The sequence below is a fragment of the Thunnus albacares genome, chromosome 11, assembly GCF_914725855.1.
Source record: "Thunnus albacares chromosome 11, fThuAlb1.1, whole genome shotgun sequence".
Taxonomy (NCBI): domain Eukaryota; kingdom Metazoa; phylum Chordata; class Actinopteri; order Scombriformes; family Scombridae; genus Thunnus; species Thunnus albacares.
This window is the reverse complement of record NC_058116.1, coordinates 4,806,309-4,819,510: the sequence shown is the minus strand read 5'-3', so window position 1 is coordinate 4,819,510 and position 13,202 is coordinate 4,806,309. Positions and strand designations below refer to the sequence as shown.

Genomic DNA, 13,202 nt, shown 5'->3' with positions numbered 1-13,202 from the left:
ATAAAAGTCTTTTATTCCTAAGTAGATAATAAAAAGTCACTTGTGTAAAAACGAACGGTAAAGCTATAGTGATATATATAGTAACATGTAGTAGAGTACATAAAATATCAAATATTTGAGGTAAAAATATGACGAATAACATTGTAATAGCTTGGTCTACTTTTATTTTGAAATATTTCTGCCAGGCGCCGTTAAACCGGATATAATTTTAAATCAATTTTCAAAAAATGTAATGTGATACAAATTTTACTTTCAAATTTAGTGAAAAATGTGTGGTTCATGTATCTTTTAACAATTATATCCTTTTATGCTAATCAAAAAGCCAAATTTCAATAAAAAGATTTCAATTTACACATCCATTTCAGTTCAACAGACAGCTAAACTACATTACCCATAATGCAGCTGCTCCTATTGTCGGTATTTTTTTAACTCTCGCGGGCTTTGTTTTGATATGGCGGCAGGCTTCGAAAGTTCGGTTTGTTATGTTTCTATAAAGTTTTACTCCAGTAATTTCGCCTTTGTTACAGGTAACTCCCCTGGGTTATTTACTTTTATTAATGTTGCCTCGTTACTGCAGTGTTATTGCTGTAAAAAACACTTTTTTGTATCTCACTTAAAACGTAGTTTGCCAAGAGCAATCAGATATCACCAAGGCAGCCTTTTAAATGTACCGAAACCGTATTACTTAGAGAGCCTTCAATTTAATGGCTAAATTATGAGATAGCTAACTGCATAGTATTAATGTTAATGTTAATGTTAATGTCACCCTGTCAGTGGTTCAGTCGTTTCTCTTCATGAATATCCATGATTTAACGTTCGCATGCTGTTGCTAACCAAACAAACACCCCTAAAAACAGACACTGCTGTCGAGACAGGCGATCGAAGCTCATATTAAAATAGCTAACGTTAAGTCAACGTTAACCAGTTAAGTTACTATTAATAGTTTTCCTGGATCAAGGCATCATCTAAAGCGTGCTGGACAGTGTTTATCCACGGTGTGATTAACCCTTAACCTGTCACCATAATCTGTCGTTCAAATCCCAGATTAGCTAGCCCCAGCCTGAGACAGCTCGGTCATCATGTCATCTCCAGCCGGGTTTCGGTACTCCCAGGCAGACTTTTTGGCTCGGTGCATGCCAAGTAGCACCAGAGCCGGGGTGATTCTCAACCCCTGCCCAGATTTGGCTGGCTCCCTGAAGTACATCTCCTCGGTGGGAGCTCCGGGATCCCCACCCCTGGGACCAGACGACTCCTTCGCCTCCGACTTCGCCCCCCTGCCCGCCTCGACAGACAGCAGCTGCCTTTGTGTGGATGGCTTTGCCGGGTTACCTGGAGGAGAGAGGGCTGGGACTGACAGGCTGGTAAACGGTCTGTACTCTGTGCCTCCAAGGAATTCAAATGGAGAGTTGGACAGTCTGGATGAGATGGCAAGCAAATCTCAGGAGCTGCCCCTGATGATGAAGCTAGAACAGGTAAGGACATGTTTGCCTCTCAGAAGCTTTTGTCACCTACAATTTCAATGTTTCTGCTAAGACTAGGACCGGTATTGGTTATGTATCACATCTTGAGATTGTTTTAATATCTGAATCAGACAGCACAAGTTGGATGCCAAAATTAACACTACAAAGACATTTTAATGCTGAGTCAGAATTCACCAAAAAAAAAAAAATTGAAATACCTGACAACACCAGCTGAAATTGACAGCTCTTCCCACTACCATGCAATCTGATTAGATGGACATCAATTTGAAAATCTAATTGCAGACTTTAAATACCTAAACAGATTTTATGATTTAGTGTATTGACACTTGGAGAAGGTCCCTTAGTTATAGTAGTATTTAGTGACAAGATTGAGGCAGAGTGAACCTCTTATTTTGGCATATGTACTGATTTAATAGCTCATCATATCAAGTGTAAATGGGCCTGCCATACACTCTAATGTTGTCTATATGGCATATAACATTAGTAATGAATCAAAAATTCATTTCAGTGTTAATTATATTGCTGCTTCCTGTTAACCTAACACTCCCACACCCACTCTTTGTGTCTCCCTGCTATTATTAGCATTTTCCCTCTAAAGCTAATAATGCCAGCAAGGGCTCAAAGTCCGTGAGCACTTTTAATGTGCAGTAAACAATTGTGGTGGGCAGCCAAAAATAAGTTTGCATGTTCAGAAACACTGAGGTGGAATTAGTGTCAGTCTGAGCTCACAGGTTCAGTCCACACTGTGACTACGGTGGTAATTAAGAGCTAAGTATCTAGTTGAAATGTTCTTAAGCCCCCTGAAAAAACACAGTGAGACACTGTCTATAGGTGTGTTACCTATGTGGCTAATTACATGTAACGTGTGTGTGTGTGCAGTTGAGGAAGTGGCAGCAGCACATGCAGGAGCAGCTTAAAGCCCACCAACTGGAGGAGCTCCTGCGCCTCCAGGAGGAGCAGCAGAAGCTGTTGGGAATGATGAATGGATCCCAGCACTGCATTGAAGGTAACTCTGAGAAATGGAGTCAATTTTATTGATTTGTTCAACTTGAAGGGGACATAATGTAGAAAGGGAGATTTCCATTTCTTTTTTGATTATAAAGCAGGTCTAGGTGCCATATAAATACTGTGAAAGTATCAAAACTCTCACAGAAATGCACACAGCGCGGATTCAGAAACTGTGCCTTTAAACGAGCCGTTTGGACTTCCATAAGGTTGTGATGTCACAACTATACACTCAGCGTTTTCTCTACCATTGCCGGAGGGACTGCATCCATGGCCTGTACAGCTGTAACTAGATGCTTTTGGATGATAAAAACATGCAAATGTTTGTAAATAGACCACAAAAATGAAAATATTCAACAGGGAATGGGGCATAATATGACCTTTTTAAGATTTCAAATAAGTAGGGTAGAGAGTGATGTGTATGTATTTACTCTGCATGGTTGTTTTTTGTTTTTTTTAAACCTCCCCTTAGTTGTGACTTCTTCATGTGTCTATGCACTTTCACTCATTTCTAGCTGTAATGTTACAGATCACACACAGAGTTCGGGGCTGTCAGGAGCCGAGTGTGGGGAGGACACACTCCAGGGGGGCTCTCATCACAGAGAAAGTCCATTAAGCCCCACCATAATCTGCCATGGGGTCCCAAAGGGCTTTAACTATGTCCCCCAACAGGAGCAAGAACTCACACGGACAAGAAGACAGGAGTGGCTACCAAGTGGTCAAAATCATGAAGAGACGGACGATGAGGAAGAGGGTGAGGCAGACAGTATTGTTTTTAGCCTAAGCTGACATAGAATTTGTACAGATTTTGTATTGTATAGCCAGCCCAAGCCTACCCCTGATTTAAACAGATCTTTGATGTCATTTTTTTTTTACATTTGTGGGGTAGATCATTCATACTTGAAATTCTAACAGAGTGCGGTTCCAACAGGCACGTGGAGCTCCAGAGAAGATGACCAGGAACAAAGCATAGATTTTCAGGAGAATGATGCCACATTAATACCAAGCAATGACGTGGCTTTGACTGAAGACAATAGTAGTAAAGAAGATTCAATCTTACAGGACAGGTAAGTACTGCATTCTATGTTAACATTGTATTCAGAGTTAAAACAAGAGTCTGATGAAGAGATAAACCAGGGCGGTCATGCAGCAGAAATATGCCAATGTGGCTTCTGTGTTTATAGTTTTGTATGAGTGTGTTGACACATGCGTTTGCCATGTGTGTGTCTGTGTCTCTCTCCAGACCTATTAGGCCAGGCATTGGGGGTCAGAAGCAGACATTCGAGGAGTTGTTGGAGGAGCAGTTGAGGCTGGAGGAGCAGAGGCTGAAGTCTGCCCGGAAACAACAGGTCAGAACATAACATAATGTCTTCTAATAAAACCGTGAACTGAGCACTTCTGAAACACAGTGGACAGTGTCCTTAATATTAAATGACAGTTTTTCAATGCGACAAACAGCCAATTTCGCATTTCATTCACAATGTGTCTCCTCACCTTAATAGAGCCAAGATGAAGCTGAAGCTGTGAAAGCCCCTCCCAAAAGGGCCTTTCTGAAGCGGGGCGAGGGCCTCTCAAGATTTACCAACTATCGCAAAGCCTCTTTAACAAAGAAGGAAGCAAAGAAAGACCTCAGAACACAACCCCAGGCCAGAGTAATTTCCCGCAGCAACTCAGAGCCTGCAGCTCTCCAGAGAGGTGACACCAATGGGATCCAACGGCTTCCCGTCCAACGTAAAACCGCCGTACTTAACAAGGAAAACCGACTGAGAGGACCCACTTCACCACCTCAGGACATCAGAGTTGAGAGTAAGGCAGTGCGGACGAAAGTTTTGGGTAGCCATCAAAGACAAAACACAGACGGAGCCGAGTCTATTCAATCTGACGCAGATGGCAGACAAACCAAACAATATCACGTAAAGGAGCAAAGTAATAGAAAAGTGGGTCAGTCAGCTCAGATTTCCAGGAGACCTGGTCAGAACATGCAGCCAAACCCTGTAACCAAGCAGGTGGGCATGTTAGGAGAGCCGAAGGAGGCTGAAAATGATGCTGCTACGGAGAAAAGTTGTGGTTCAAGAGTGGAATTACTGGAAGGAAGAACGGGGTCAGGAGAAGACGGAGTTCCACAGGATTCGTTTGAGTTGTCGTTCCAGGAGAAGCTCCAGCACTGGGAGTCCGACCGGCATTTGGAAAGCATGGAGCTGGGAGAGTTTGAGCTGCTGGAGCAAGCGGCCGAGGAGCTGTCCTTCTCATCCAACTCCTCCTTTGTCATGAAGGTGCTTTATTTAACTGACTAGTGATTGCTGTATTTGAAGTCAGGGATATATTCTCAGATTCATAGTGACCTGTTGACTGAAAGGTCTGCAGCTACCTGTGTGATTTTAAAGACTCTGTTCTGTACTTGCAGGTTCTTCAGATGGACCAGCAGCACCGGCAGCTGCATGGCGCCAAGGGCTTCCACCATCGACGGCTGTCATCCACACCCATCAAGTCCCCTCCCAGAGTTGCCCTTCAGAGGTGCAGTAGTGTTGGAAGTAGTGGTAGTATGGCATGTAAAAACAGTTCCATGAACTCAAAAGCATTTGTGACGAAGATAATAGACGATACACTTCAGAACAAAGTGAGCATTGAGGATAAGGAGGAAGATGACAGTGGGGGAGAAGACAAACATGAGAACTCTGATGTTTTGTCCTGTGGCGGCTCTGAATTTGAAGACCAGGAAGTGGTGGTCAAACCACCTATGTTTCCCAGCACCCTTTGCTTCCCTGCGCCGTCTAACCCACCATATGACAAGCGATCTTATCAAGACGAGGACAGCTGCAGAGATTCAGCTTCAGATGTGACACGAGGGGATGATGGTGAGAGCGACAGCATCCTCAGCAACACAGACGACTCCACGCTGATAGAGGACAAAGACGGCCGGCAGGGGAGAGTTGTGTTTGACGACGATGACACGTGGAACGACCTGGAGGTCACTGCCGTCGGCACAGCCGATGACAGTAGAGGACTGAGCCCAGTTTCCAAGGAAACAGCCAATGGAGTCTCGCCACCAGAGCGGACGGTGCTGAGGAAGGTGGCAGTGAGTAAAGTTGTGGAGTTGGATAAGGTCATGGTCACTGGTTCAGCCAGTCAGGAACCAGATCCTCCTCCTCCTCCTGCCTCCCAGCTCATGACACGGTTGTTCCCCTCACTGAAGCCAAAGGCCCAGAATGCACCTCTTCCTCCTCCTGCTGTTACCTTTGCTGCTTCTGAGTCCAGAAAGGCAGAGGAGACAGGTGAGACAAATGATTGTAGTCTGTTAATCATCCTATATTCCTATTTAACTCTACAGTCATTGCTGTTCACACATGAATTTGATTTGCTTTTTTTGTTCTTTATTTTAAAAAGGGATTTAACAAAGTAAAAAAATGTCTGGGTTGATGATGAAGCAAGCAAAATTTACATGATGATAAGGTTACAACTTAATTATATTCAGTATCAATATCTGTTCTTTCTTCTTATTTTTTCAAGTAATTAATGTGTTGAGTCTGGTTTATTTTTGAATTTCAGAATAGTTTCAGAAAAATGGCCATCACAATTTCCTAGAGCCCAGGGTGTCATCTTTAAATTGCTTTTTTGAGACTGTTACCAATAGTGATCTTGGCTCTAGTTTATAATATGAAACAAAGTAATCGGCCCATTTGAGAAGCTGATAACAGTGAATGTATCACGTATCAAATTTTGGTGTTGTCAATCAACTTATTGTTTCAGCACAACATGTCAACAACACTTTACTTTTTCTTTTTGTCTCTAACATTATGGTATAGAGTTTAGGGAAGCGCAACAAGTTCAGTACCTTTTTAAAAAAAAAAAAAAAAAAAAAAAAAAAAGCTGCACATGTACATAAACAGATGCTGACTGTCTCACTTGTCGTGTAATGTACTGGTAATTTGAAAAAAATTAAACTCCAGGAAATAACTATAGAGTGGCATTTTGAGCCTTGGGTTCATATCTGGAAGACCTGAAAGGATTATAAAGATGATCACTCTGCTGTGATGGATGATTTGAAACATGAAAAAATTTGAAACATGAAAATAAGTCACAGATCAGCAGTTCTAGTTTTAAGTGTGATTTCTAAGAGTCAGATTATCCATCGGGTTGGTATTATTTTCATTTTCTGTGTGTGTGTGTGTGTGTGTGTGTTTCCTTGTCCCCAGGCCAGCAGGTCCAGTCCAGACAGCTGAGGGAGAGACTGGTTGAGCTGGAGATTGAGATCGAGCGCTTTAAGAAGGAGAACGCTGCCCTCACCAAACTCAGACAGGAGAACGAGAAAAACCAGGAAACCCTCAGGTGATGGTGATGTCCATATGCAACTATTTTTTTTGTGTATTTTTCTACTTGTTCTTGTGTTATTTTGGATAATCAGACTCTGCAAAGACTTGATTATTTACAGATCGAGTCAAAATGTTTTGATCATGTCCTGCAATCTGTCGACTCTAATTTTTTTGAGGAACTACAGTTCATACGCCTTCCTCTCTGGGTAAATGTGTTTTGAATACTCCGCCACTTTGGCAAGGTGATTAATACAAACATCAAAATCACGCGGCCCAGTTTCCATGAGGTGCTGAGTATTCTGAATGAGTTATTCCGGTATGCTGCAGGTCATTTCATTGAGGAAATTGAATAATAAATTGGTTGGTCTGCATGTTTTTTGTCTTCTCTGTTATTGTTTTTTTTAGGAAAGAGCGTTTGGAGTTTGAGCAGACTAAAGCAGAGGATCTGGCTAAATTTGAGGAGTACAAGAAAGAGGAAAACAGAAAGCTGCAGAAGGAGCGCAAACTGTTTGAGAAGCATGCTTCTGCTGCCAGAGCCATGCCTGACAAGAAGGAACGAGAGGAGATCCAGGTGACAGGATGCGTTCCAGATCATTTTCAGAATTCATTTATAATTTCCAAGAAGGTTCAGTTGATTTTTTTTCTTTTTTTTTTGTACTTGACACACATTTCTTAAAGTGGCTGTAGGAAATAGGACGTTGGCAAACAGTCATTTCCAGTGAAAAAGTTGTAAAAACCCACATCTGCCCAGCATCAAATGACAGACAGACAAAGTTAGAGACTAGCTTGTGAATTTCATGGAACATTTAGCAGCTTAAGAGCTGGATATTTCCCACAGGTTGAAGAGCAGACCAGAGGGTGTTTCATAAAGCGAGATTACCAGTTAAACCAGACTTACTTCAGTAAGTCAAGTTTATTTTCAGGAAAGTCTGACTTCTCTGTGAATTGATGTGATCAGTGCTTGATGTTTAGGGTCTGTGGTTTAAAGTCAGTTCTTGAGCCAGGCGATTTGCTTTTATGAAGAAGTTGAATCCTGGTTTGGTTTGTTAGGCTCAGTCAAGGCAGGCTTTTCACAATAAACCCCCTTTACGAAACACTCCAAAATATTGGCCACTTATTTGCATATTTAAGAATGAAGATTGGAGAAATCAAATCAGTGAATTTGTGGAGCCACTTGATGATTAGTTGACTTACTTGACTACTTACAGCATTACTACCAAGTATTGGCATTAACCAGAAATATTAACATTGTTTGGTTGCAACAATTCACATAAAAACAGTTTCTAGTCATAGTCAAATTTTACACTCCGTCACATCACAGATTTAAGAGTGAGCTCTCCAGCTTGTAGGTCTACAAAAGTGTTTTGCACATTCACAGGTAACTGAATGTTTCCTGTTTATTTCATGTACTTGTGTAATTACAGATTACATTTAACAATCAAAACCAATGAAAATAGATGGAACTTCCTTTTAATCTGTCCTGCTTGTTCTTCCTGCCAGGAGTTGAAGCAGCAGCTGAGCTCCCTGCAGGAGGAGCTGAGGAGGAAGGAGAGCCGCTGGACCTCCACACACAGCCGCCTGCGGCAACAGATCGACTCCCTCAGCCAGGAGAACAGCTCTCTCCAAGATGAGGTAAAAATTCCCATGACACTGTAAAAAAACTAACAAAAAAAACAGTAACCGAATGAATGTTTGTGGCTAAAATAGTAGCCCTCCTGAATATTTTGATTAACTATTTTAAGTCTTTGGGTAATAAATTCATATGATCTAACATCTATATTATATTTATTTGCTATTATGGTTTAGTAGTAGTTGCAGCGGTGTTGTGAATATTTCAGTTAACATCATTTCTCTTTTAATTTGAGGTCCGCATGTTGGAAAAGCTTCGCCTCAGTGCCTGGAAGAAAAATCCTGTCGATGCAGAGAAGGACAAAGATGTGAAAGATGTGTCAGCTGTTACCAAAGGAGTGAAATTTGCTGTAAGCATGTTTACACTATTTCTAATTGGTCACATTCATGTTCTGTTGAAAGTTGTGTCAACACAAGTCTGTCTTGAGTTAGGAGAGAGATTTTTAATTGTATGACGATTATGTTATATTTCCATTTCCAGACCAATGTGGGCGCTTTGATTATCTCTTTAAATCTTGTCTTTGCATCACATGAAAAACATCAATTCTCTCTTTTTGTTGTCAGAGTCCTCTTGACTCCAGAGGAAGCTGCAGCAGCAGCAGCGCTCCGCAGAGCAGCACCGCTGCAGCCACTAGAGGGAGCTGCAGGGAGAGCAGTCAGGCTGCTGCAGGTACACTGAGACATAAGAAAGAAAAACGTGCTGTGAAGAAGGCTTAACCAGATGTTTGACTTAAAATGTTTATGACATGTCACTCAGAAGGATGCTTATTTTAATTATGTACTTCTATGTTTTAGTCACAGTTGTTCTGCTACTTAAGAGTGACAAAACTCCTAAACTCTGCAGGCTGCACAATTCATTGGTTTAATCCATTGTGCCCAATTTAGTTAACTCTCGGTTGTGTTATTAGTTGAAAATAATCAGAATTATTTCTTTGTTTGGTGTTGTTAGCAGGAAGGAAGAGCAGTCTGAGGAGGCCAGCAGGGTCAGGCTCCTCTTCTTCATCCTCTCCTTCCTCCTCAGTGCCTGGCAGGAGGACAGAGGAGAGGTCAACACCTGCCAGCAAGAGCCACGACACACCGCCAAACCAAGAACATTCACACAGCTGCTCTCCGGTAAGAGATGTTGTTACTGTTGTTTGTCTGGAGATTCTTCAAAATGCTGCAGCACATTTACTGACAAAAGAAGAAAACACATTACTGGTTTTAAACATATTACTGGTCCATCATCTCAGGAGAGATTCTTAACATCTATCAAACTGAAATGAATTTAGTCCCCATTCCTGTTTAAAGATAGTAATGTTTAGTTCAACTCTTTGTTTGACGTCTTTTCATTGCAGAAAAGAAATTCTCTGCCAGATGAATCAGAGTGCAGTGAGGCCGAAGAGCCAGAATCATCTCAGGAGGTCATCACACACCCTGATGGGAAGGTGAGAAAGCAGGAACATCACCAGAATATGAAGCCCTGAGAACTCTGCAGTGATGGGAGCCAGTGTGCGAGAGATGTTTGTGTTGATACAGAGGGACAACTTCGGGTAGCAACTTTGGTTCTTATTGTTCTATTTATCTTCAACACCCTGTTGTATCAGTTGACCTTCACCTTGAGTTTAAAAAAAACAAACAGTAAAACTAAACTAAAGACAGTGTCATAGAGGCTATTTTACCTGTCAATATTTAAGCTTTATCAGTTAATAGTAACAGAAATATTTACTAGATTCTTAGATTAAGATGTTTACCAAATTTAGTTAAATTTGACCTAAAAAGGAGGTTGGTACAACGTTTGAGGATGACTTGTAGTTTATCTTTTCATTCCAGATAGAGAAGGTTCTGGCCGGTGGCGATCGTCTTATCGTCTTCCCCAACGGGACCAGGAAGGAGGTTTCAGCAGATGGGCTGACCGTCAAAGTCACCTTCTTCAACGGAGACACCAAACAGATCACAGCTGACCAGAGAGTGGTGAGATGTTAGCCAGGGAGGGAAAAAAATTCAAAGGAATGTAAAAAGTATGCCTTGTTTTTTGCCTGAAGAGCTCCTAGTTGATAACTTGAGGAGTCTGCTGTGAAGTGATCTGAAACAAAGATCACTTTTGTCATGTTTCCCATCTGAAGTCATCTACTGGTATCACTCTGATCACTGCTCTGCTCCTTCTGCTCAGATCTACTACTACGCTGAGGCCCAGACTACACACATCACCTACCCAGACGGCATCGAGGTCCTGCACTTCCCCAACAACCAGACTGGTGAGAGCAAATGTTTGTTCTCTATCAGGCAGTGAAATTACTACCAGACCAAATATGCAGTAACACTCAGATTGTCTGAAGAGAACATTTTATAAATGACCTTCTGGCAAATCTGGTTGTAGGTGTAATGTCACATGACTGCAATTTTCACATCTACAAAATGTAAAGCATTGGATTGTGGGATTGTTAGAAGAAAGTAGTGCCATGGCCACTACTTTTCACTCCCTTGAGGAAATTGTTGAGGGTGTTACATAGAGCAGGAAATTTGACTTCAGACTCAAATAAAATGGCTCACAGTAAATATAATGCACAGTACAGTAAATGGGTATTAATTTCAACACAGCCTTGTTATCTGGTGGTTCTATATTAATCCAATTGGCAAATAATTGGTAAAAGAACGAAAAAAAACCTTTTAAGTGCATACTAACTTCATTTCTACAAGGCTTACACCAAAAATTAAGTAAAAAAACAAAGCAGGTAACACATTTTGGATAGCAAAATGAAAACCAGAGACCTGAACAGTGGTATGATTACACATTATACTTTACATTGTCTTGTATTTCTGCTCTAGAAAAACATTTCCCAGATGGTCGGAAGGAAATCACCTTCCCAGACCAGACGGTAAAGAACCTGTTCCCCAACGGCAGGGAGGAGAGCGTGTTGACAGACGGGACCATCATACAGGTCAATCCGTAAGTCAGCCAACTTTTATTGTGAAGAGTTGTAATTCAATACAACATCTCTGGTGAAAACTGAACATCAGCTTTTGACATTTTTGTTTAAAAAGTCACTCTTGGCACTTCCTGTAGGCAGATTAGTAATACTCATACCTACTACTACATATTACATATGTACTCCATACAGGCTGATGACAGGAGTTTGTTTCTGTATGAAAGTATCACCTACTTTATCACCACCTTTAAACGATTGTAAACACATGCTCTGTCCCAGGGACGGCACCAAGGAGATTCATTTCAATACGGGCCAGAAGGAGGTCCACACAGCTGACTATAAGAGGAGGGAGTATCCAGACGGCACAGTGAAGACTGTCTACACAGACGGAAGACAGGAGACTCGCTACCCTACAGGACGCCTCAGGATCAAAGACAAAGACGGCAACGTCATCCTGGACAACAGGGCGTAGCAAACTACTTTTGTCTCAAGCACATTTCAATACAACTATGACTCTGCAACAAATCAGACTTATTTAAATCACTCCTCTCTTGCTCCCCTCTGCTCTGCAGGGAGGTTGGGATTTGGTGCTTTTCTATTTCAACTCACTCCTTAATACTTCAACATGCTGCCAAAATCAGAGGCAACGCTACAACACAAAATACAGAGCAAATGAGTTTGAGAAAGTAATAAGCCTTTTCAACAGCATTTTAATTATTTATTTGTATTTAAAGTGAGAATGTTGAGCCTTTTGTTAGTTAGAAGTCTTCAGGGCGTCACACACCGGTGGTGTTATGACTCACTCCCTGATGGGCACGTCTCAGCTGCCATACCGACTACTACTGTAGCATCTGATGTGTGTTGCCCTTTAAGACCTTCCTCTTCTTAAAGGTGCCCTGTGGAGTTTTCTGGTAAAACACATTTGTTTACATTGAGTGTTACACATCAAATGCACAGAGTTCATCCTTGAAGACTAACAAACGTATTGAATGCATTTTCTTCGTTGTTCACGTTCATGTTTGCAGGTTTGCTGTCTTCTTCCCTGCATTCGCACGTTTCGGCCACCTGTCAATCAGGGGAGTAGTGTGAACTAAGCTACAGGAAGGTGTCACATGTTCAGTCAGCAATGTGCTTGTGAGCAAACAAGCACAAACAAAACAGGGAGCCGCTCATAGAAACATGATTCCATCACACCACTAGTGCTCAGAAACTCCACAGGGAGCCTTCATGACCAAAGCTGGTGAGTCCTGACTGATGCTGCTGGTAAGACAGCAGTTATTCTTCAACAGAATTCATTCAGAAAAAAAGCATTTTGGTCCCACATTGAAAATATATAAATGTTTCAACAGTACTGTGAGCTCCTCAGTTTGAAAATGGGAGAAAAAACTTTTCACCAAAACTTTCAGTGATGCAAAGAATGTTTTTTTTGTTTGTTTTTTTTGTTGAAAATATTATCTGACATTTTACAATGAAATCATTAGTCTTGCAAGACAAAGTCTTTTGTTTGTGTCAGGATATTTTTGGTTTCATTAATCAGAATGTTTTAGGAAGTTCAGGCAGAGAGATACTTGCATTAACTCATATTGTTTACATTTTCAGTAGAGGCCTGAGAATAATGAGGTGCTGTACAGAAACAAAACGTCATCTGTGTAACAGATTCAAGCAGAACTGCTTCAGTGTGCTGTGTGAAGTGTTTTTGGTTTTAAGTGTTTGTCTGCAAGAATTTTAATTTGTAAAAATGTTAAATAGATATTTATTTTCTTAGCTGACTTTATATTTTTGTAAAATAAATGTTATCTTTTATTGAGAATCCTGAATCATCATTGTTAGCTGTTCAGGTTCCTCCTGGTGTGAACATGTTCCTGAGA

The 13,202-nt window shown here is 41.3% G+C and overlaps 1 protein-coding gene across 3 annotated transcripts; it reads left to right on the top strand.

Moving 5' to 3' along the window:
* The first annotated feature begins 277 nt into the window (after window positions 1-277).
* cenpj (centromere protein J) lies at window positions 278-13,063 on the top strand. 3 transcript variants are annotated; one of them, XM_044366504.1, is made up of 19 exons: window positions 278-527; window positions 1,045-1,472; window positions 2,361-2,487; window positions 3,016-3,240; window positions 3,418-3,553; window positions 3,730-3,835; window positions 3,989-4,759; window positions 4,891-5,758; window positions 6,680-6,812; window positions 7,202-7,367; window positions 8,297-8,428; window positions 8,662-8,775; window positions 8,990-9,095; window positions 9,378-9,538; window positions 9,763-9,852; window positions 10,238-10,378; window positions 10,578-10,662; window positions 11,234-11,354; window positions 11,614-13,063. In XM_044366504.1, the coding sequence occupies exons 2-19, from the start codon at window positions 1,080-1,082 to the stop codon at window positions 11,804-11,806; spliced, it is 4,068 nt and encodes a 1,355-aa protein (XP_044222439.1). In that variant the 5' UTR covers window positions 278-527; window positions 1,045-1,079; the 3' UTR covers window positions 11,807-13,063. The 3 variants fall into 3 exon arrangements, with proteins under 3 accessions (XP_044222439.1, XP_044222438.1, XP_044222440.1); XM_044366503.1 differs by having other exon boundaries at window positions 279-527; window positions 9,375-9,538; XM_044366505.1 differs by lacking the exons at window positions 278-527; window positions 1,045-1,472 and having other exon boundaries at window positions 2,371-2,487; window positions 3,159-3,240; window positions 9,375-9,538.
* Window positions 13,064-13,202: the final 139 nt, after the last annotated feature.

Excerpts from the sequence above, each read along its gene's own strand:
- cenpj (XM_044366503.1), top strand. The coding sequence starts at position 1,080 with ATGTCATCTCCAGCCGGGTTTCGGTACTCCCAGGCAGACTTTTTGGCT. Across the intron at positions 2,488-3,015 it reads ATCCCAGCACTGCATTGAAG|ATCACACACAGAGTTCGGGG; the intron begins GTAACTCTGAGA and ends GTAATGTTACAG. Across the intron at positions 9,096-9,374 it reads GAGCAGTCAGGCTGCTGCAG|CAGGAAGGAAGAGCAGTCTG; the intron begins GTACACTGAGAC and ends TGGTGTTGTTAG.